This window comes from Equus caballus, chromosome 15 (assembly GCF_041296265.1).
Source record: "Equus caballus isolate H_3958 breed thoroughbred chromosome 15, TB-T2T, whole genome shotgun sequence".
Classification (NCBI taxonomy): domain Eukaryota; kingdom Metazoa; phylum Chordata; class Mammalia; order Perissodactyla; family Equidae; genus Equus; species Equus caballus.
The window spans coordinates 87,633,075-87,657,440 of record NC_091698.1 but is presented as its reverse complement, the minus strand read 5'-3'; the positions used below and the strand labels follow the sequence as shown (position 1 = coordinate 87,657,440).

Here is a 24,366-nt window from a genome sequence, read left to right as displayed (position 1 = left end):
GCTAGGCTCTTGCTTTACTGTAGTTTTGAGTCCAATGGAGAGTAAAACTGGATAAATATATCTAACTTGAGCTCCAGAGTGCTAAAAACTTGATTGAGACTCAAATGCAATTATAAACTCCTTATCTAAACATTCACATAAATTTTTTTAAGTCGGTTTCCCAGGGTTTACATTACCAGTCTTTTGATATATACAAACAATCAAAAGTAAAAATTATACAATCTGTAAAATCATGAAAAACAAAAACAAAGTCTTACTCAAATCTAATCATTTCCTTTTTACTGTGGTTCAAAAAGCAAAAACAAAACAAGAAAATTAAGGATTTATACTGAGGAAGATTAGTATACTCATCTCGGGACATGAAAAGGTATCTCACGGCGGACAGCAGAAAAATGGGCAATCTAAAGCCAAGAACATTCTATTCACTTGAAGCAACAAGCCCTTCAAAATTCTAGTATGAACTCTCTCTCCATATTTAAATTCTATGTACTGTTTCAAGCATACTGACGACTACCTGATCAAAGAGAAAACACTATAAAATAAGTGAACCATACTACCTGATCATCTACTGTACGCAGCACAGTGTTCCAATTGGAAGTAATCCATTTGCTCCAACACAACATATTTTAGACAATCTTCAAATGAAATTAAAACCAGAATTTCTCAACAGAAAAACTTTTAGCTAAAAAGTACTGAAAGTACTGAAGGCTACTAAAATCTAAGAGAATCATATAACAAGATATTTGGGGTTGCTTAATAAACATCAATATGCCCTACCTGCAAAATAGATAAATTCAGCTAGAAAAGTAGCATTGCAATTGCAGCCAACAGTAATCATAATTAAGCTAAAGAAAGACATGTTTTTCTTGTCATCTTTATTCAAGTATTTCACAGCAGTTATATTACAAATTACAATAAATGTCCAAAATTCCAGAATTCAAAAATTAAATAATTTACTTCAAACTAATGTAAAATGAAGTCAAATGCAAAACATCAACTTAACACAATTCTAAATTAAACTACAAACCCAAAATAGACCATAGTTGATGAAGTCTACTTAATCTACAAGTAGACATACATGACTGAAACCAAAAAGGACTCCCAAAGTCTAAATAACCAAATGTACAAAATACAAAAGATGCAAATACAAGCCCAAATTCAAGCTTACAACATGATTACAAATAATAATTATAATAACAATGGTATTCAGCTACGGGACCTGACACTGAAGATACCTACTGAATAGCACCATAGCTGAACCAACTTAATCAAAAAATGGGAAGATAAGATATTACCACCCCAACTCCCTAAAAATAAAATCCAGTAAACCTACAAATACATTGGCATATGAGAAAAATCAAGTCATGAAAGGACATAAAACAAAGCAAAAAAATTAATCACAGGTGAGATTCAAGCTCAAAAACACAATTAACTCCACAGCCATCAGTTTCAACCTTAGTGCAGTTCCATCCTCTTCAAAAAGCTCCCATGGTCCCCACAGTTGAGCATTAACTACTGTTGGGCTGTGCTGTGATACCTATTTTACTGATCTCAGAGCAATGTTTTACACAGGAGCTTATCATTTATAATGCTCACAATAGGAAATAAGAACAGAGGTCAATTTGTACATATTTTTGCCAATGCTATACAGCAAAAATTAAGAACTTACAGAAAGGTAAACAAAATTGAGTCCACTTGGATAATTTCACAAGCTGCTTTAAATTATAGAACCATCAGATATCTGAAAAATAAGCAAAACTGGTATAGTGTGTTTCTCTTTGGGGGGAAAGGAGGCCGGAGGAGTTGGTACAATTTTCAGCTCATTTTTCTCCCCTTAGCATTAGATTGGCTTTCTCTTTAAGACCTAAACTGTTCAAAGTGGCAGTTCCTATCATACTGAGGTTGCATCCTATTTCTCCATCTGTATCAAGGTTAAAATTAAAAAACTTGATCTTTTGGAAGCATTTTAATGCTGAACATAAATAAAATTCCCTTGTCAAACTCACTGATGGCTAAAATCTTAATTAACTTGTACAAATTTAGTAACCTACTAAGAACATGTGCGTTTTTTTTTTTCCTTTCACAAGTGCTGCTGTTACTTGAACAGAATGCTTCTGAATTAGAGTAACTGGAATAAATATTTAAAAAAAAATAGTGCAGCAAGAACCTGAGACTTGCAAAAAACCCTTTTACCAGAAACTTGCTACAAAAAATCTGCTACATCTTATTTCATCAAATCTTTAAATTCTGTAACAATTTCCATCAAAATACAAAATGCTAATGTATTAGACAGTAAAATAGTCTGAACTGGTATGATGGTAATAAATACTAAAGAAAGCATGAAAATCCTCCCAATAATCAAATTAGAGGTTTCAAATAACCTCCCCCTTAAAATGGTTCATCGTTAATCGCACTTGCCCACCTTAAAAATACAGTGTGTCTACACGGGTAGCATCTTGAATTATATGACTGACTATTATGAAAACTTCATAGATTAGGTATAAAGAAAACAAGTGGCATTTAAAAAAAATTAAGCTAGAATTAGAAGGCGTAAATTGTTAATGTAAATGCAAAGAAGCACTTAGGATTACTGCAGTAGCCTACGGCCAAGGTGTGCTTTCCGCGCTGGCATCCAGCACACTACAACAGCTAGAGACGAGGGGACAAGTACCTTAGCTTCAGCATGTAAACGGTGGCGAAGTGATTACAGGACTCTGTAAACACTGTTGGTAACTAAAATACAAAAAGCTGAGGTAGCTCAATATCTCTGCAGTAGTCCAAGATCATTTGCTCTAATTAAATCCAAACTACATGTGTTGCATATATTGGAAAGACACACCTGCAGCTAACGGCTATAATGAATAAAGATATCAAGCCAACTTGTCAAAATTTTCTACTTTTTTTGTTTAAAAATCATCTGATAAAAAAATGTCACTGCACTCCCTTTGCCTCTTTGCAACTGCCTAGACTGTGTCTTCAAATTTGTAGAAAGTTATTGTAAAACTAGTAACCCATAATTAATTGTAGATAAGTACAACTCACAGAAACCACTCAACAAGATCCAAAATGAGTTCCAATCAAAATGAATAGTTGCGAAAGTAACCTTAGGGTAAGGGATTTAAACATTAATACTGTTATTCAAGGACCATACCAGAGCTCACTTGCAACTATGCATATAGAAAATGAATTTTATGGAGCTTCTGATTTCTCTCTTTTCTGTCCATTTGGCAAGTCCTGGCTTTAAAACAAAACAGTAACAATTTACTATACATGAAAATCATTCTTCTCTGGGAACTCAAACATGAATAACTATTAAATTGCCACCGAGAAAAGAAAAGAATGCTGCTATCTATTTATTTTCTGGTCATCATTGTCAGCAATACCGAAAAGTGTGTGCATTTATTTGGTGGCCTTTGTACCATTATTTGTTGTTGTTGTTTTACTACATGTTCCTTAAACAGAAACAGACCATACAGGAAAACTTACCATTTTAGTATATTATGTGGCTTAATGAGTGTCTTGATTGAGTTTTGAAAACAAGATAGGCATTTTATACCAAAACACTGGTTGCCTCCTAATGAAACAGAGTATCAAAACTTTTTTCAAGGTCGTGACCAGAGAAAACATTCTAATTCATTTGCTACAAACAAGCCCATCCTTTTGTTTAGCCTTATCTTTCTCAAATGAATAAAAAGGCACATTAAAGGCAGTTCTAAAGAGCCTAATCTAATTTTATCCAGTTTCTTCAGTTTCCCACCAGAATACACCATAGCCAACTCTAAAACAGATTTCAGTACATTACCCAGAGGGAAAAAACCAAAAACAAATATGAAAAAAGGGGTAGAAAAGGAGACAAAAAAAATAACAGGTTGTCCACTTAGTTTAAACAATTCAACACAGTTAGAACTGCCCCATCCAGTTTCCTTGTGTTTGCTGGTCTGCTCCCTAAGAGAGAAGTCTCCAAAAGAGAGTGCACGAAAAGAGGAGCAGAAGTGAGAGCAGTGTCTGTAGCACCAAAATCTCCAATCTGTGGGGTTGTATTTTTTATTTGCGGAAAATACAACATGTTTCTGAAGTTCTGTTTGGTTCTTGTAGGCTGGTTGGTTTCAGGTACCTGAGACAATAGCACCAAATTCAACAGAGAGAAATGAGTGAGAGAGCACTTTACACGGAGGCTCTGCACATAATTGGTGCAATTTGAAATTGAATGGCTCAGAAGACTGCTCTGTCAGGAGCAGATTGGAGAGGATAAACCACTCATCTTGAAAAGTTCATAGGAATGTCTCAAACATATGAACTGTTCTTTCCATTTCCTGTAAGGGGGAAAAAGGTGCATATTATCTATTAAAGGAAAGACGAAAGTATTATGGGAAAATTCATGTTAAATTAACTTTTTAGAGAAAGAATTTTACATACAAGTTAAGCTTTAAACATTTTTCTGATTACAATAACATAGCTACTCTGTAAGAATACCTGGCAAAGACACTTGCAAACGCCTCCTATTTTATATTTAGGCTAATGAGGATGATGCTAGTAACACTCAATGAGTATTTATTATGCCAGATATTGTGCTAAGAAACTTAGGTATATAAATAATTTATCTGCTAACAAATAGCAGAGTCAGGATTTGAACAGCCTCACTCCAAAGCCTGGGCCCTTCCTTAGTCATTATATTCAACTAACTCCCACAGCAAAATGAATGCATTCAGTACAGCAAAACTTGCACCAAATGTAGAATGCACCCTGTTCCCACTGCATTCACTCCAATTAGAGCTGAAAGAAAAAAGAAAGAAGAAAAGAAAAAGCCAAGAATAGCTGCCATCACCACCACCACCACCAGGAATGCTGCTCACTGGTGATTCTGGCACAGATCCCTTGCCTCCCTAAATGAGTTCCATACTGAAATATGTTTCACTGCTGAAGAGTATTCAATCCATTCAAGCTAACCAAATGTCAACCATCTGAACAAACAAGTTCTAGAATTAAAAAACAAGAACTCTACCCCACACGTTCATTCAGATGGGCAAATGTCAAATACGTCTAACACATTTCATTTTCCTTTCCCCCTTTAAACACCTCCGAAGAAATTATATTCTACATCTCTGTAGAACTAATAGGCAACACTAACATATCATCTGGTCAAAACGTGCTTATATATGATCAATCAAAATCACCCCTGCTAAATGCCTCATCATACATTACTGAGTAGGAAAAAAGTCAGGTTATGAAACAGAATATACAATATGATCCCAATTTTTAAATATATACTCACATACTTACATATGTTACATACATCTAGACATTTTTAAAGGATAGAAGACATTCCAAAAGATTAACACTGACTAGTTTCCTCTAGATGGTGAGATATGGATGACATTTTTATTTTCTCATTTGTGCTTTCTTGTTATTTCTATATATTGTATAATGACAGTATGGATTCATAAAAATGTGATTACAAAATAACTTTTAAATGCTCTTTTGCTTTGATTCAAGTCCAATATTCCTTAACACACAGGAAAAATCACATCCTTTACAAATAAAAGATTTACAAATAAATCTTTAATATACTAGAAATGCTCCTTGAGAGCAGAGACTTTGTCTTACTCACTTTTTGCATCCCAAACACGTAGCACAGTATCTGAAATGGTAGCTACTCAATAAATATTTAATAACTAGCCCCCCAGATAAGCAAACTGACAGGCAAACGAGCAGAGGGAATCTTATGAAGTCACGCAGCCATTTAGTGGGTGGATAAGAGATTACATTTGCTCAGATGACCTCAAAAAGCAGAAGTGTGGCTCAATGATGTAAATTATATGAACAGAGATATAAGCTCATATTTATAAGGAAGAATTTTCTCATGGCCCAAAGTTGTCTAGGAAGGGAGTGGTTCAACTCTAAAGTGTCTAAGCAAAAAGATAACCACTCCTTCATGTGGCTATTTTACAGGACTAGATCTGAGGACTTAAGTTCTCTTCCAACCAATAGCGAGGTGGCAAACAGGTTTCATTACTCATGCCAATTCCTTTTAATCAGCAGTGGCTGCGTAGGGAGCAGTGGTAAGAACTGTGAGGCCATTCAGCAAGCCCAAGTGATATGCTTAGTCAGTGATGTCAGCAGTAAGAAGGAAGGGGAAAATTGTGACATGTTATTCTCTGTATTCACCAACCCAGAATCATGAATTTCTGTACTTTGATAAACAAAGAATCCCAGATTACGTCTGTCCTGAGGCAAAATGGTACAGAGAGGCTTTATTCTTCAAACTTTAACTCTTAATGATTCTTCTAATCTTAAATCTTCAAAACGTTCTTCGGTTACTTAATAAAAGATAGAGACTAAAAGTTTCTTTTTCTCTTTTCTTTGGGACTAAAGTATATAGTTGTTTATTCTACAGATGAACTAAGCACTTACCTCTACAAGTTGTGATTTGTCATAATCTTTACGATGACGATAGATGCACTGACTAAGAAGAGAATATAATCTCTCAAGCTGATCAACTGCCAGATTGTTGCTTTTATCTACCAACAAATCAAGCAATTTCTAAGAAAAATCAGAAGAAAAGAGAGTAAGTTTGATTTCATTGTTCAAACTAAATCAGTTGTATTCAAACAGCTAGGTAACAGATACCATGGGCTATAGCGTAACAGTGACACCTGAGTTTAGAAGATTCTAGAGTTTAATTTATTACCAAGAGCATTCTCATATTTCTAAACCCCTAAAAACATACATAACTCTTTTTTACTAGAATCTCTAAAGCACTTATATTCCTAGGTTAAAGCAAGAGATTATCAAAACTAGTTTTATTCAACTGCCTACAAACATATTCAAATCTCTTTCCATTCATTTAAAACTGACTGGGAATAGCTAAATTTACCTTCAATCTCTCACGATCGACTACGAGAGGTGGCACAGGCTCAGATGGCTCTTCTGGAACCAGTTCCAGGCTTGTTGTTTTTGTCTGCTCTAAGATTAACTTACGATACTTCTTTACTTTAGACGCACCTACAATTGAGGGGAAAAAAATGCACTGCAGCAAGTAAAAGTTTAGAAAAATCAGGCTTAAACAACTACAAGTTCTTTTACCCACCACAAATCCTTTTTAGAATAAGGATAATCTTTAAATGATAAATAATTTTTTTGGTAAGAATAAGTAACCTAAATTAAAGAGAACTAAACCACAACTATGAAAGCCAAGTCATACTAGAATATGTATCATCTAATAAACATATCCACTAAAAGGAAGATAAATGCAATCTTCACCTCTAAGCGCTAACTTAACAGCCTTCACTCTCTTTATGATAGCCATCATTTTAAAATTTGGAGCTTTCAATATTGGAAGAAGGGAAGCAACCTAGAAAAGCAGATACCAACACAAAGTGAGGCCAACCTGTGTACATATTTGCCTTCCAATGTAAAACATTTTCCTCAACGTTGCCTGAAATTTCTCATTTTTCCTGTTACACTGCCTAGAATGCTATTAGAAATCAATCTGGGTTCTAACATTTTTTTCTTAAAAATATAAACCCATTAAAAGTGTAATAGAACTAGTGATCTTTCCTACCTTAGAATGAATTAGCATAATCTAATTACTTTCCTCTCAACATCATGCTGAGACCAGACACACTGAAAAAACAGAAATTTTGAGGTGGCTGAGCATGACTTGACAGCAGCAGGCACTTTGAGGAGTGCCCCGGGCAGGCAGACCATCAAGCCTATGCCCCCCTAGGTAGGAGCACTCTAAGAGGAGGCCGCCGAGAAGGAGCACAAAGACAAACTCGGATGGCTACAGAACTTTATACAGGATCCGGCTCATGTCAGGGACACTAAGGAGAACCTACCTCCTCCCTCCTGCATTAGTCCTCATATTCTCAAGTCTTTAAACAATTTTTTTCTCATCAATGCCTGCTACATAGACAAATAGTAAAAGAACCCAAATGTTGCCTTCAAAAACATACACCATGACATATCAGAGAAATTTTATATTTCAGTCAGCCTTTACAGTGAAAGCCTTTATTTATAACTCAATTAACATATGCTAGGAGTTTTGTTAAGACCATACGATCCTCATTACCACATCCATGGACTTCTAGGGGCCTGAGAACTTGGATTAGGAACCACTGCACTTAGTAACACTGCCCTGACAATTACAAGTGAAAACTTCAGGCAAAGCTTTTACACAACAAACATCTTTAAAGCTTTTAGATCACCAATTGAACATATTATTAACTTAAACCCTTTCTGTAAGCTTACTAGAATATCATAGTAAAATAGCATTAAAAAGGACTCCTCCCCCTGCATCCATTCTGCCTCACAACACAGATCTCCCCCTTTTTCCCACTCTGTCCCACTCATTACCTAACCCTGGCTTCAACACATTTTTTAAGTTCTGTCTATATGATAACACAGAATAAATACTGCTCTCAAAACTACTAAATACTGAAGAAAACAAATTCTCTACAGGTGGCATCTAAGAACAGTACCTCTCTCTTTATTCATTAAAAGAATTCTAAGACTTTGAATAATACCTTCCTACTTCCTAGTTCTGCTAGAGGGCTCAAAAAACTGGCAGCAGAAAACTTTTGCCACCTAGCCCAAACCCCAGGCTAAAGCTATATACAGCACACAATTTCGAGAGCATGAAAAAATTTCAAGATAGCCTAGTATAAGGAAGGAAATGTATACTGAACAGGGTAGATCTCTAACTCCCTCCATCTCACTATGGGCTAAAAAACATGATAAACAAAGCGGAGCTAGAAACCCTCAACCCTGTCTTCTTGCTTCTCTGAAGACAATCACATAGCCAGCCACAGGAAGTCAGGAGCCGGCGGAGCTCTGATTCTGTGAGAGTGACGTACATTTGACAGTGAGGGTTCTGCTGCTTTTCTCCACCATTGGGCTTACAAAGCAATGGAGCATCTTAGACTACACATCCCTTAGATTCAACTAACAGTGACTGCCTGGAATGAATACACCTCAGTATGTGCCAGGTACCAAGGGAGACGATTGATAGACATGACTTATTTCATCCCTGCAGTGATACCATTCTCAAATTTAATTTAGAGGATGAAAAACAGAGTTGGAGAACGTAAGTAACTAGTTCAAAGTCACATGATTATAACGAACAGAAGGGGTAATTTAATGTGGATCTACATGACTCTCATATACCATACTGCTATAGTATCCAAATCTTCTCAGCCATGCCAATCCCCACCCCACCCCACCCCAATAATTCTTCTGTTAGAATTCCATCTTCTTAACACCTGTGGATGTACTCAGCTTTTAGTCATAAATCCATTAGGACAGGGATGATAATCAGGTGGGAGGCAGAAGAGTAAGCAGCCAGGAAAGAAATGCATTCTGGACCATAAATCCTCTGAAACTTTCACCAAAATTTAGTACATATGTGTATACTTTCCTAGGGAAAGGGATGAAAACTTTAACAGATTCTCAAAGGGGTACCATTATTTATCAACTATTCCTACTGGGGTCCAGACAAAATATGCAATTAATTAACTCTGGAGTTTGAACTTTCAGAAGATTTTTTAAAATATTAGCTCTACCTTCTTTATCCAGTTCTGCATCTTTCGCCTCCACATCGGGGCCAGGTTCTAACTTCTCATTATTGCTACATTCCAGCGTCTCTAGTTTCTCAGGATCATCTCCATGATTTTCATTCGAAGTTTCTGGTTTCTCTTTTGACTGGTCCTCCAGAAGAATCTTTTGTTCAGAACTACATTTATCTCCACTACCACAGAAAGAAACTACTTCAGCTTTACCATTCTGACACTCCAGAACTGGTATTCCTTCAAAACTGTCAGTGGAAGCCTCACCATTTAGACAGCTTCCTTTAAGGAAAGGCTCTTTCCTAGATGTCTGTTGTGGATTTAAGGAACTGCTGCTGTTGACGAGTAGAGACTCATTTGAACTTTCCTCTTCAGTGGATGCAAAGCTCTCTTTTGCGCCTGCTCCATTGTTAAGCCTCTGCCCCTGGTCCATGTCCATGATGTCACACGATGATTCATCATTGGTCATAGACAAGTCTCCAGTTTCTTCTCCATTTTCTTCATGGCAGTCAGTGCTTACCTCAAACTCTCCATTCTCTAGCAATTTCCTGTCCTCTGTATGGTTCTCATAGTCTGCAAATTTGGTGTCCTCTTCATCTTTTTTTAAATTATTGACTTTCCTTTTCTTAATAATTCCTTTACCCCACTGTGATCGCCGCCTCGATTTTCTCCGAACTCGAACTATTTTACAAGGAAGGAAAAAAGATATGTAGAACTTGGAGTGCAGTACTTGTTTTACAAATGTTTACTAAATAAGATCCAAAAGAAAGTAAACCCATACCAGTGTAACATACAAACAAAAACCACTTGGCTCCTGACATCCATACTGATTAATCCTCACAACCTACAGGTGGAATGGATGTGAAGTCAGGCATGAACTCTGAAGAACGACATTTTTTAAAAATTTATTTCCTGTATGAGCTTACTCAGCATTAATTTTTTCTATTACCACAGGTTCTACTTCATAGCTGTTCTTAATTCCTAACATCCAGGGGCCAAGCATATAATATTTAGGGAATGACCACATTACCAGGCTGCCTGGAAGGTTTGGGATGACAGCCCTGGATTGCCTACCAGGAAGGTGAGTGCTTTGCCACCAAGATCACCCAAAAGTGCCTAAACCATGAAAAGAAAGGCGTGATCCAGTATACCAAGAATCCCCACAAAGTAATCTCCACTGCCTCCCCTTCCAGAAGAAGCAGTAACCCGCAGTAACACAGGAAGTGTGGTCACGGACAGAAGCCCTATGAAGGTTACATGGACAATTTGGTTAGCCCACTGTTAACTTCCTTTACCGCAAACAGTTCACCTAGCAGGACCGATTTACTGCAAAGTTGTTATTTGAAAATATGTAGAAAAATTAAGCCCTCTGCTATCAAGGTGACAATGACAACATTAACAAAACATTTAAAATAAATATTTGGTCAGTTATGTGAAAAGGGAGACCTACAAAAGTTGTAAGGACAATCTTCTTAGATGCTGGAAACTATCATGAGCTTTCTGAGTAGACAGCTGGTACTTCCAGGTAATGATGGACCCAGGAATCTTTAATTTCCTATACAAGTACCAAAGGTAGTTGGTTATGAAAATCTACCCATTTTCATACCCACCCCCTGTCCTTTAATAAGCAAAAAGTTTTGTTTTGCAATTTGGGACACTTGCATAAAGAAATTTAAATACAAAAGTTACTAAAGCAAATGAGTTAAGCTAGAGATCTATCATTTCTGGTATCTAACACCAAATTCTAAATATTAGTTTGTTGAAAGGCATTGGAGTAAAAGAAATTCATTTTTTCCGAGGATATAAAAGTAATGTCAGACAATTTTTAAAAAGACAACATATATTTTTAATATGTCAAAGTTGAAAAGCTTCCTGACTAAAGACATTTTAAAAAGAAAATACAAATATGAGATCACTAAGTGTAGACTGTTTGACCCACAGCTTAAAAATTGCATTTCAAAGACAAATAGAAGGGAATACAGTCTTATGACAACTCTTGTTTCTTATATTCCACTGCTTCGTATGAACTTGTGATCTATCAACAACAATGTACAGTGTGTTTATATACTTTTTCATCCTTTCATCTTTAATCCTTATGGAGTCTCTGTAAAGATACAAAGGTATTCACAAGAAATGGAAAACTTTTGTTATAAATATTACTATTCTAAGAATAAATCTACTAAATGTTTCTAAAATTGTTTCCAAAATTCAAGCTATTTAGTCACTTGGCTCAAAATGTATTTTGCCCTCAAAACTGTAATATCATTAGAATCATTTCTCCATTCCTTTTTCCCCTATAATTTCAATTTTTACAATTTACAGTTACAGAGTAACTGGAGAAAAAATTTCTGTATTAGTCTACTGTTAAAAGCTGGCTAAAGTGATGGACATTTATAAGCATTCCATTGACTATATGAAAAACTAATCCAGTCCACATTAAAAATGAAAACAAAAAATTCAGTTTGCTCTTTCTCTAAAAGGTGGAGCTGTTAGCTTTTGACTACCTGACAAGTCACTCCTGACATTGTAACCTCACTTATTCTCCAATCATGTAACCAAAAATACAAGAGGTTCCCTTTTTCTTTTCCTCTCTAAGCCATGAAACTTGAGAGCAAGAAGAACCTGAACTCTGCTCAATCAAGGGCAAGCTCAATTATTTGATATGTAGCACACTAAGCAAAGGCTAGGAGCCCTAGTGAAGCAAGTTTACTTCTAATACCTTCATCCTGGCTAAGAATAGAGAAGATGTTCTCATTTCAGAGGAGGTCAAACCAGAGATATTCCCCTCACCCCTTATATAATTATTTCTAAGGGTTAGCATAATTTTGGAAAAATAAGAGAAATTGATCATATAAGCTCCACCAGAATAGGGATTTTTGTTTTCGTCCCTGCTGTATCTCCACAGCCCCTGGCCCCTGGCACGTAGTGGAGTATATATTTATGGAACTAATCTTTAATATACCACTTCCTTCTTCAGGGGTGCTTTGTCTGAAAAGCCCATTTAGAGGCACAATCTTTAGAGCCAATTTTTATAGCATCTCTGAGCTTGTTTCCAAAACTAAGACCTTAGGAAAACAACTCTCCCTTAGGGGCATTTAGATTTATGATTTAAGTCAGACAATGTAAAACAGACAAACGATGAGTCACATATGCCATCTACTGGTAAGAGAAAACAAAATTCACATTTGTAGATTAAAGTAACATTTTAATATTTAAAGGAACTTAAACCACCTAAAGCCAATATTCAATGTGTTTTAGTTAGTAAATATTTGTATCAGGTGCAGAGTATGTAAAGGCTTTCAAGGTTTACATTAGAATACTGTGTTACATAATCCAAGTCACGATCTGAGGTGCAACTAGGCCAAATAGCTTTAATCAGTTTCATGGAACTAAATGCACCATTAAGTCCTTCAAATTTTCTCACATATGAATGCCACTTATCACAAAGAGGACAAGCAAAAAACAATGACTACGGTTCATTCATTCAAATTCAATGTCATTGGTGAAAACATATTATGGCCAGCTTTACTGACAGAGCAGTATTATCACCTTTATACCAGAAGAGCAGCATATATCTTGCAAAGATGGCTATCTTCAGTGAAACACAGGAACTGTACTACGAAGATGCTACGTTTATTAACATTTGTCTTTTAGAAATTTTATAGATCACCATGAATGAGAAAAAATGAAGAAAATCTAGAACACTGAATTTTCCCTCTCTAAATACATCTCACTTAAACAAAACTAGATAAAGAAGGCTATACAGATTTTTCAAACTGAGCACAAAATATTCTGTCAGAAAAATCAAGTTCCTACTGTCAAATCAGCCACTCTGTTAAGCCGGAGTTTCCATTTCCTACCATAAAGACAACACCCTGCATACAGAAGGGTTGGGGTGGGAGGCAGGGGTGGATAAAGTCTATTGGCTCCATGTATCTATCCAAAAACCAAAGTTTAAAACTGAAAATATTCAAACTTAGTTCAATTATAACAGCAAGTACTGAATGGGGATAGAAAAGAGCAAATAAGTTTAAAGAAATATATTTCTGATTCAGCATCTTACCCCACAAGCTCTTCACCTCTGAAAACAGAAGAGATTAAAAGAGCTGTTTTGTGTACCCAATTCCTAACAAATCTGCATCATTCTCAGTTGTTCCCACTACTGGATAATAGGATCTCAAATACTCACACGCACATTTATTTGTAGAGTTGTGCCAGACATCCATTGGATTTCTTTGTTTGTGCCGAAATGCCTCTTCAACTCTAGTTTCTGTCTTTCGAGCTCCAGTACCATGAGGATTTATTTGTTCTGCTGTTACCGATAAGCCTGCAAGCAGAAGATAAGTAATACCTACTTAAATATTCCCAGCTACATAAACCAACAAGGTTTAAAAAAAAAAGTGTGAAATACAGAACTGAGTTTTAAAGTCATTAATCATACTTGGACAGTTTGTAATTTGGATGTAAATAGTATCTTTTGTTTTAAGTTGGGAAAGAAACTAGATATAAAACCATAAAAATAAAATAACTCAGCAGGCCATGCTTACACTTAATCCTCAAAGAGGCTCTATGTTTACTCATTTTAATTTGCAAAGGGACACATTTCACATTTTTATGACTGTGGGACAATAAGATTATACATTGTCTAAAAGTCATGATTTCTGCCATCTTAGAATGTACAAGATTTTATTGGGCCACTAAATCCCATTCACATGAACAGTTTCCATTTGATATTAGCTGCCTGTCACACCACACTGCAGTAAGTTTGGTATTCCTGCAATGATCTTTGTAAGAGTAACCATTCCATTTCAATCTTCTTCACTAGTGAAGAAGTCTTTCTTCTATGTGGTCCCTAAATGTTGATGTTTCCCAGGGTTGTCTTAGGAATCCCTTTTTTTCTCACTTTAATGTACACCTTCCACTATGAGCTTCTACTGCCATAATAATTCTCAATTCTACACCTTTAGCCCAAACATCCCTGGAGCTTCTGACTCATATATCCAACTGCCTCTTTGATATCTCTAACTGGATATCCTAAAGATAGGTCAAATTAAAGATAAGTAGTTTATCTTTTCCCACAAAAAATCTGTTCATCCTTAAATATTCCCTATCTCTACTGGTGGAATTAGCAACTGCTAAATCATCAAATCAATAATGTGGTAGCCAACTTTGACTCTTCCTTTCTTTCACAAATTCCTCCACCCCCGTAGTCACATCTCTCTTATATTAATCCTATCTCCATTCCCTTTCATTAATGGAAACTCTGGACTACTCCGACAGCTCTTTTCCCCCCTACATCTTTACTGAGGTACAATTTATATAACATAAAAATCACTCATTTTAAGCATATGATTAAATGATTTTCAGTAAATTTACAGAGCTGTGCAATCACCACAGCAATCCAATTTTAGGTAACTATCCCAGGCAACCACTAATCTACTTTTTGTCTCTGTAAACTTGCCTTTTGTGAGCAGTTAATATAAATGGAATTGTACAATATGTGGTCTTTCGTGACTGGATTCTTTCATTTGGCATGTTTCTGAAGTTCATCCACATTGTACCATGATCAGTACCTTGTTTCTTTTTATGGCTGAGCAGTATGCCATTGGACGATAGACCCTGTTAGGCTTACCCATTCACCAGTTAACGGACATGTGGGTTGTTTCCAGTTCAGTTGTCTAGTTGTTGTGAATAATGCTGCTACGAACATTCATGTACAAGTCTTTATATGGGTATGTGTTTTCATTTTTCGTGGGTAGATTCCTTGGAGGAAAATCACTGGGTCGTATGGTAAATGTTATGTTTAAATTTTTGAAACTTCCAAACTGGCTCCCAATAGTCTTTTAACTGTTCTCTCATTTTCCTATTCTGCCACATTGAAACTTCGTTATTTCCTGCTGCCAAAGGACTTTACCAATTCATCCCACTGCTGAAAATACTTCAGTGACTCCTACTGACTATGGCAATGGTTCTTAAACTTTAGTGTACATAAAAACCACTTGAAGAGACTGTTAAAGTGCAGATTTCCTGGCCTTACTACTCTCAGAGAATCTAATTCACCGGGTCTAAGCTGATGTGGGTAACAGGCACACACATCCTGAAAACCAGTGACTTACAGGATAAGCCTTAGCATGGCATCGATTCATTCAAATATTTATAGAAAACCTGTTGTATACTAAACACAGTTCTAAGGACTGCAGCAGAGCTATAAACAAGACATTCACAGCACTTACATTCTAAATAAGGAAGAGAGAGACACCAAAAAACACAAAATGCCAACTGCTATGGTGACCAGAGCCTGTATTAGATTAGGGGGCCAGGGAAGGCCTCTCTAAGGAAGTAGAAGAAAAGCTTCTTCATAATTTCAATGACCTGGACCCAGCTTACCTCTTGAGCTCTATTTCCCACTATTCTGCATATCTTTAGCAACACCCGTTTGCAGTTTTTCCAATATACCACATTGTTTCACATTTCTGTGCCTTTATACATGCTATTGTTTGCTGTGGTGCTTACAAATATCTCTTCCTCCTCTGTCACTGCCTCCTCCCCGTACTCCACTGGAGACAACACTCCTATATTCATTCCCCAAACTCTGATCACAATGCTGGGTTCACTAGCAGGAGGTCTCTGTGCTCTAAACAAGCTTCAACCAGTGCATATATCACACTACTGGATTTGTTTTACATTTCCCTCTCTCTCCTACTAAAGTGTGAGTTCCTCAAGGACAGGATATATTGAACGTACCACATTTGCTAATTCTGTGTTTATATTAAGAAAATCGCACATAAACTTCAACAGGGGAAAAAAAAAAACCAGTATTCCTAAAAACTTTTAAAAAGTACCAGTATTGGATGTAAACTGAAGTAAACCCTCTTCAGATATGAAAGCCTATTTAAATCTTATAAGAGTAGGAATCATTAACTAACAAAGATATACTAACGCAAAAGAAATTTCACTACGAAGCACTTTATTTCTATAATTTGCACTGCCGCAATAAAACTTTCACAGAAAGTTTTAAAATGTCTTTTTGAGAATTTACATGACACATACTAGTATCAGAAATCAAGTAAGGCTGTGCCTCAAAATACATTCTTTCATAATACCAGCAACCCTAAAGCAACACCATTCAGTAACATTCAATGCCTCTTGGTCTTCACTAGCAAGTTCATTTCTATAACTTACCTCTTTTTATTCTTGCTTCTTTAATTTCTTCACAGAGTTTATTAAATTCTGGATCCAATTCAGCTGCAATGATGGCATGTGCAGTATCCTTCAGAGTACAAGCCCGGTGCCTAATTATTTTATCTGTCAAAAGGTTGGTATACAATTATTATACATACAAATGAAATAACATGAACAAAGGGCATCTTAAAGAGAGAAGTAAAATAATACATTTAAATAAAACCATAATAGCATTTTTAGGTGAGAAACAAGTGCATTTAAATGATCAGTAAAAAATAAGTATAATAAGCTACTTAAGCTGATAATTCTGAGAACTGTACTTTTAGAATGTCAAAGTACTAAGCTACGTACCAAATCATTACCGCAAAGATATGACTTTCATATTTTTGAAAACAAAAATGTATGATTTTCAATAAAAATTTTTTAAAGATTTAGAGGATATTCACTATATGCCTAGCACCAGACTTGCCAGAGACAGATACTGAGAATTGAGAAACTCTTACATAATTTCCTCCATAAGTGAAAAGAGGTCAAAACTGTGGTGAAGAATATAATATATCCTAAGTAAAAGTGACCTATTAAAAACTATGACAGAAACAGACAAATGCAGCAAAACACTCTAAGCTAAAGAATGCAAGATGGTATATAAATTCTAGGTAGATCCAGGAGGGAAGTGCAGACTCCCTAGGAAACTACATCTGAAATTGGTACTAAAAGCAGAGTTTCTGCTTTACACGGATCCAGAAGTCCTTATTCATAAATAGCACAATGTAAACAGTGACCCCTAGAGCTGTGCAACTCTGAGATATTCAGAGCCAGGTAAATATATCAAAGTCACTTATTTTGTAACAGTATCAAGAACTACAACCCAAAGTCTCAAAATAATACCTGCTTTTTCATCTCTAGTAAAGGCAAAAAGTATAAAGATATATTTTATTTTATTTATAATTTTTCTTATTAGAAAGTCATAACAGTTCACTGTGGAAATCTTACAAAAACAAACATGCAGCACCACTGGTATATTTCCTTCCAATATATTTTCTCTTAACATTCATTCAATCAATATTGATTGTCAACTGTACCAGGAGCTGAGCCAGGAGATGGCTACAGCGCAGTGAACAAAATACACATGTCTCCACTTTCAAGAAGCTTTTTGGACTACTATAGGAAAGAGATATTAACCAAATGATCTTTCATACACACGTTTAATACCTCTCCCACCCACTCCCTACCCCCAAAAACCTATGAATAACAGCTTGATGAAAACCTACAGGGTAATGGTGTGGGTGCCAATTTAGATTGGGCAAGTCAGGAAAGGCCTCTCTGAAGAAGTGGCATTTAAACTAAGACATGAAGCATGAATTGGAGTAGCCACTGAAAGAGTAGGGAAAGACCAATGCAGGTTCAGAAAATACCATGTGAGAAAGTTCTGGAGTAAAAAGATCTTGGAGATTTCGAGAAACTGAAAGGTACCCTGTGTGGTTAGAACACAATAAGCAATAGGCAAACGGGAATCTGATTGTATTTAAAGAATTTTAGATTTTATCCTAATAGCAATGAAAAGTCGCTGAAAAGATTTGAGCAAGGAAGTAACAAGATTTAAATGAACATCTTTAAAAGGTCACTTCTGGCCATTATCTGGAGATTGGATTGAGGTGGTCAAAAATAAAACCAGGGAGCATAATCAGAAGGCTCTTTTTTTCAATGAGAGAGGATAGCAAATTGAACCAGGGTAATGGTGTGGCGGTGAAGGAAGATTACAGGAGTGACATGTGTTCTATATGACACAACTTGGTCATGAAGCAGGGGATGAGATAAGCATCAAGGATAATTCCCTAGCGTCTTGCATGAAAAGTAGGGGGATGGAAGCACCACTCATAAAGATGCGAAAAACTAGAGAATAAATAGAAAAGGAGGAAAAGAAGTTAGATGTCAGTGCTGGTTTAGAGTTTGATATGCCTAAAAGATATCCAAACAGAGATATCATGTAGAGAAAGGAATATAGGTCTCAACAATTTATGACCAAAAACCACAACTGCATAATCTGAATTTATTATTTAACATACTGCACTTCCCTAAGTATTTTTTTAAAAAACTGATTACAATATAACAGACATGTAATAAACTGCACATATTTAAAGTATACATTTTGATACTTTTCACATAAGTACACATCCATATCAGCTTCACTATAATCAAGATAATAAATATATCCGCTGGCACCAAGTTTCCTTGTATCCCTCCCTTCACCCTTTCCTACAACCCTCCGTTCTCAGGCAACTACAGATCTGCTTTCTGTTACTATACATTAGATCATATTTTCTACAGTTATCTAGTTATATATAGAAGCATATATTCTATATAAACAACATAGTATATATATAATTCTAATATATTTGTAAATATATATATATACACACACACATAAATGGGACTATAAAGAAGGTATTTTTTTTTGTCTGGATTCTTTCACTCAGTATAACTGAGATTCATACCTATTGTTGCATGTCTTGACACTTCATTCCTTTCTATTGCTGAGTAGTATTCCACTATTCAATATAATACAATTTGTTTATCCATTCACATGTTGATCGACATTAGAGGTAGTTCTGAGTTTTGGGTATTATAGACAATGTCATTATAAATATTCAAGAACAAGTCTTTGTACGGACATATGCTTTCATTTCCCTTGTGTTAATACTTAAGAGTGGGATGGCTAAGTCATACAAGAGGTGTATATTTAACATTCTAAGAAACTTCCAAGCTGTTTTCCAAAGTTGTACCATTTCATACGCCTACCAGCATCATAGTGCTAGTTCTCCACATTGTCATCATTTGGTATGGTCAGTCTCTTTAATTTTAGACATTTTAATAGGTGTTTAGTGGTATCTTATTGTGGTTTTAATTTGCATTTCATTAAAGATAACAAGGATGAGTATATTTTCGTGTGCTGATGTGCCCCCTGTATATGATTTTTGGTGAAGTGTCTTTAAATCTTTTCCCTATTTTTAAATTTGGGTCATTTTCTTATTATTAAATTTTGAGAGTTCTTTTAATATTCTGGATACAAGACAGCTTTTATATTTAAGCTGTATTATCTACTTTGAGTTTTTTGTATATAGATAAAGGTAATTTTTTTGCATACTGATATCCATTTGTTCCAGCACTGTTTGTTGAAAAGACTATACTTTCTCTACTGAACTAACTTTGTACCTTTGTCAAAAAGCAATTGACTCTACATATGTGGGCCGATTTCAGGACTCTATCCTGCTCGATTGCTTATTTTTCAGTCTTTATGCCAATATTACACTGTCTAGGTTGCTGTAACTTTGTGTCTCGAGATAAGGTGGTATTAAGTCTTCCAACTCTGTTTTCACTTTTCAAAGCTGTTTTCACTATTCCAGGGCCTTGCCATTTTCGTATGAATTTCAGAATCACCTTGTCACTTTCTATAAAATGCCTGCCAGGATTTGGATTGGGATGGTATATTGAATTTATGGTTCAATTTGGGAGAAAGGACATCTTCACAATATTGAGTCTTTCAATGCATAAATACAACATATCTCTCCAATTTATTCAGGTCCTCTTTAATAGTTTTTAGCAATGATTTGTAGTTTTCAATGTACAGGTCTGGTTTATCTTTTGTCAGATTTATCTATATTTCATGTTTTTGCAGGTTACTTTAAACAGTAATTTTTTATTTCAATTTCCTATTGTTTGCTGCTAGTATATACAAATACAACTTAATTTTGTATATTGATCTTGTATCCTGCAACCTCACTAAACTCACTTATTAGTTCTAATAGAGTCTTTGAAAGTTCCACAGGATTTTCTACATAGACATCATGTTGTCTACAAATAAAGACAGTTTTACTTCTTCCTTCCCAAACTGGATGCCTTTTATTTCTTTTTCTTACCTTATTGCACAGACTGGAACCTTCAGTATAATGTTGGGTAGAAGTGGTAAAAGTGGACATCTTTGCCATGTTCTTGATCTTAAGGGGAAGTGTTTAGTCTTCCATCATTAAGTATGATGTGAAGTCTAAGCTTTTTGCAGATGTCCTTTAATCAGAGCAAGGATGGTACTTTCTACTCCTAGTTTGCTTACACTTTGTAATTAGAAGTGGATATTGGATTTATCAAATGCTTTTCTGCAATGATTGAGATAATCATATGCTTTTTCTTTCTTAGTCTGTTAAGACAGTAAATGACATTGGTTTTCAAAATTTTAAACCAATCTTGCAATTCCTGCAATAAACCCCACTTTGCGAAAATTTTGTTTATGTTCATGAGGGACGTTGGCCTGTAGTTTGTTTGGTCTTTTTTTCCCTTGTAGTATCTTTTTCCAGTACCAATATCAGAGTAATGTTGTCCTTACAGAATAAGTTGGGAAGAATTCTCTCCCCTTCAATTTTCTGAAAGAATTTGTATAGAATTGGTATTATTTCTTCTTTAAATGTTCAGTAAAATTAACCAGTGAAGTCTTCTGAGCCTGATGTTTTCTTAATGGGAAGGTTTTAACTACAAACTCATTTTATTTAATAAATAAAAGTATTATCTATTCACAATATCCATTTCTTCATGAGCTTATTTTGCCTCTTTCAAAGAATTTATCTAATTTACCTAAGCTGTCAAATATATTGGCATAAAGCTGTTCATAATGTTCCCGTATTGTTTTCTGCGTATCTGTATAATATGTAGTAAGGTCATATCCTTCATTCCTGTTATTGGTAATTTGTGATTTCTCACTATCCTGATCAGTTCTACTAGAGGTTTACCAACTACTGATCTTCTAAAAGAACCAGCCTCTGGATTCACTGGTTTTCTCAATTTTTTTCTGCTTTCTATTCCATTAATTTCTGCACAGATCTTTATTATTTCCTTTCTTCTAATTACTCTGGATTTCATTTGTTCTTCATTTCCTAGTTTCTCAAGTTGGGAGCTGAATTCATTGATTTGAGACCTTTCTTGTTTTCTTTTTTTAAAGATTTTATTTTTCCTTTTTCTCCCCAAAGCCCCCATAGTTGCATATTGTTAGTTGTGGGTCCTTCTAGTTGTGGCATGTGGGATGCTGCCTCAGCGTGACCTGATGAGCGGTGCCATGTCTGCACCCAGGATCCAAACTGGCAAAACCCTGGGCCGCCAAAGCAGAGCACACAAACTTAACCACTTGGCCATTGGGCCAGCCCCACTTTCTTGTTTTCTAATTTAAGTATTTAGTGCTAAAATTTCCCCATAAGTACTGTGTTAGCTGCATCCATAAATTTTGATGTTATTCAATTCAAAAACTTTTACACTTGTCTTTTGATTTCTTCCTTGATCCAAAGGTTATTTAGAAGTGTGATATTTAGTTGCCAAATATTTTTTTCCACATAACCTTTAGTTATTGATTTCTAATTTAATTCTATTTTCATCAAAGAACATACTTGGTATGACTTGAATCCTGATATACTTAAGGAAACTTGTTTTATGACCAGAACATAGTCTATCTTGGTAAACATTCCAGTACACTCGAAAAGGTAGTGTATATCTGCTGTCATTGGGAAAAGTGTTCTATAAGTATGATCTACTCAAGTTGGTGGATAGGGCTGTTCAGTATTGTTACTGATTTTCTGTGTACTAGTTCTATCTAGTTTTAAGAGAGGGGTATTGAAATCTCTGAGCTTTATAATTATAAATTTCTCTATTTCTCCATGCAGTTCTATCAGTTTCTGGTTCACAAATTTTGAAGCTCTGTTATCAGAGGCATAAATGTTTAGAATTGTATGTCTACTTGATGCTTATGAAATAACCCTCTTTATCTCAGGTAACATTCTTTGGTCTGAAATCTACTTTGAGAGAGTGACATCAGCATCATGGTGGCGTGAGCTATTCCCTTAGACTCTCCCTGCTAAGATACAACAAAAATGACATTCATATATCAACAGAGGACATTCACACAACACAAAAGATGTCTGAGGGATCCACACATCCATACATCTGAAGGTGGAGGTGCTGGACCCCTGGAGGAAGTGAAAGGAAGTAAGGGGATCTCCACTTCCTCCCTCAATGGCAGCAACCCAAGGTGTGGGACCAGGCGCAACTCTGAGAGGAGAGCGGGGAGGGGTGGCCCTCAACAGGGATCACCTTCACTCTCCAAATTCCCTCACAGCCCGTGGGAAAGCCCCACAGAGAGGTGACTAAGCTACTGTGGTGGTGTCTTCATCAAGCCAGCACCCCAGGAGAGCAGATAGCGAAATAAAGTGAGAATGCCTCCGGGATTGTACAGGCAAAAGAAAACACCCCTCCTCCTGCGCTACACTCTAGCTCAGCTGGTCAGCCAGAGTGCCTGTGCATACAATAGAAAAGTAGCAGCTGTGAGTGAGTGAGGAGGGAACATGGCAGGCTCAGAATACACAGCTCTTGACACTCCAGACAGTGGCAGCAGGTGGAAGCTGTAATCAGATACTATCACTATGCAGAGGTACAAATCCAAGCCATCAAACAGTATGAAAAACTATACTGATACCCCAGACAAGAAGGAAAATGACAAGCACCCAGAAATCAACCCTGAAGGCACAGAAATTTATAATCTAAATTACAGAAAATCCAAAAAAGCGATCATAAAAAAGCTCAATGAGCTACAAGTGAATACAGCTAGACAGTTCAATGAAATCAGGAACTTCTTGACAAAACAGATGAACTATAAATAAAAACCAATCAGAAAACAAACTAGGATCAAAACAAAGAGACAATCCAACAATTGGGAGAAAATATTTGCAAACCACAAATCTGACAAGGGGTTAATTTCCATAATATATAAGGAACTCATACAACTGAACAATAAAAAAACAAACAGCCCGATCAAAAAATGGGCAGGAGATATGAACAGCTATTTTTCCAAAGAAGATATACAGATGGCCAATAAACACATGAAAAGATGTTCAACATCACTACTCTCAGGGAAATGCAAATCAAAACTACACTAAGATACCACCTTACGCCTGTTAAAATGGCTATAATCACTAAGACTAAAAATAACAAATGTTGGAGAGGGTGTGGAGAGAAGGGAATCCTCATACACTGCTGGTGGGAATGCACTATGGAAAACAGTATGGAGATTCCTCAAAACTAAAAATAGAACTACCATATGACCCAGCTATCCCACTACTGGGTATCTACCCAAACAACTAATGTACAACTGAAATCTCACATTGATGTAAACTACTATGAACTCAATAAGAAACAAACAAAAAAAAATCAGAAATGTTGGATAGGCAAAACACAATAGGTGAAATAAAGAAAAATCTAGACTCCCTGAATAACAGAGCTGATATTATGGAGGAGAGAATCAGCACTCTGGAGGACAGAAATACAGAAATGCTGCAGATGGAGGAGGAGAGAGAACTAGGACTAAAAGGATATGAAGAAATTCTCCGAGAAATATCCAACTCAATTAGGAAATGTAACATAAGGGTTACAGGTACTCCAGAGAGAGAAGAGAAGAAGAATGGAGCAGAAAGCTTGTTCAAAGAAACAATAGCTGAGAACTTCCCAAACCTAGGGAAGGAGCTGGAAATACCAGTGAAAGAAGCTAACAGATCTCCTAATTATATCAATGTAAAAAGATCTTCTCCAAGGC

At 35.9% G+C, this 24,366-nt stretch overlaps 1 protein-coding gene across 6 annotated transcripts in view; it reads right to left on the bottom strand.

The window, feature by feature from the left end:
- Positions 1–858: 858 nt before the first annotated feature.
- ATAD2B (ATPase family AAA domain containing 2B) overlaps positions 859–24,366 on the bottom strand; it is a 156,353-nt gene continuing 132,845 nt past the window's right edge. For 2 of the 6 annotated variants that reach the window (XM_070235853.1, XM_070235854.1), the window contains exons 23-28: positions 16,746–16,868; positions 13,759–13,890; positions 9,561–10,244; positions 6,875–7,002; positions 6,412–6,540; positions 859–4,313 (exon numbers count right to left, since the gene is read on the bottom strand). In XM_070235853.1, the coding sequence (XP_070091954.1) occupies positions 4,272–4,313; positions 6,412–6,540; positions 6,875–7,002; positions 9,561–10,244; positions 13,759–13,890; positions 16,746–16,868 (1,238 nt within the window). In that variant the 3' untranslated portion in view covers positions 859–4,271. Of the gene's footprint in view, positions 4,314–6,411; positions 6,541–6,874; positions 7,003–9,560; positions 10,245–13,752; positions 13,891–16,745; positions 16,869–24,366 lie in introns of all 6 variants that reach the window. The other 4 variants (XM_023619434.2, XM_023619435.2, XR_011426160.1 and 1 more) reach the window with 3 other exon arrangements.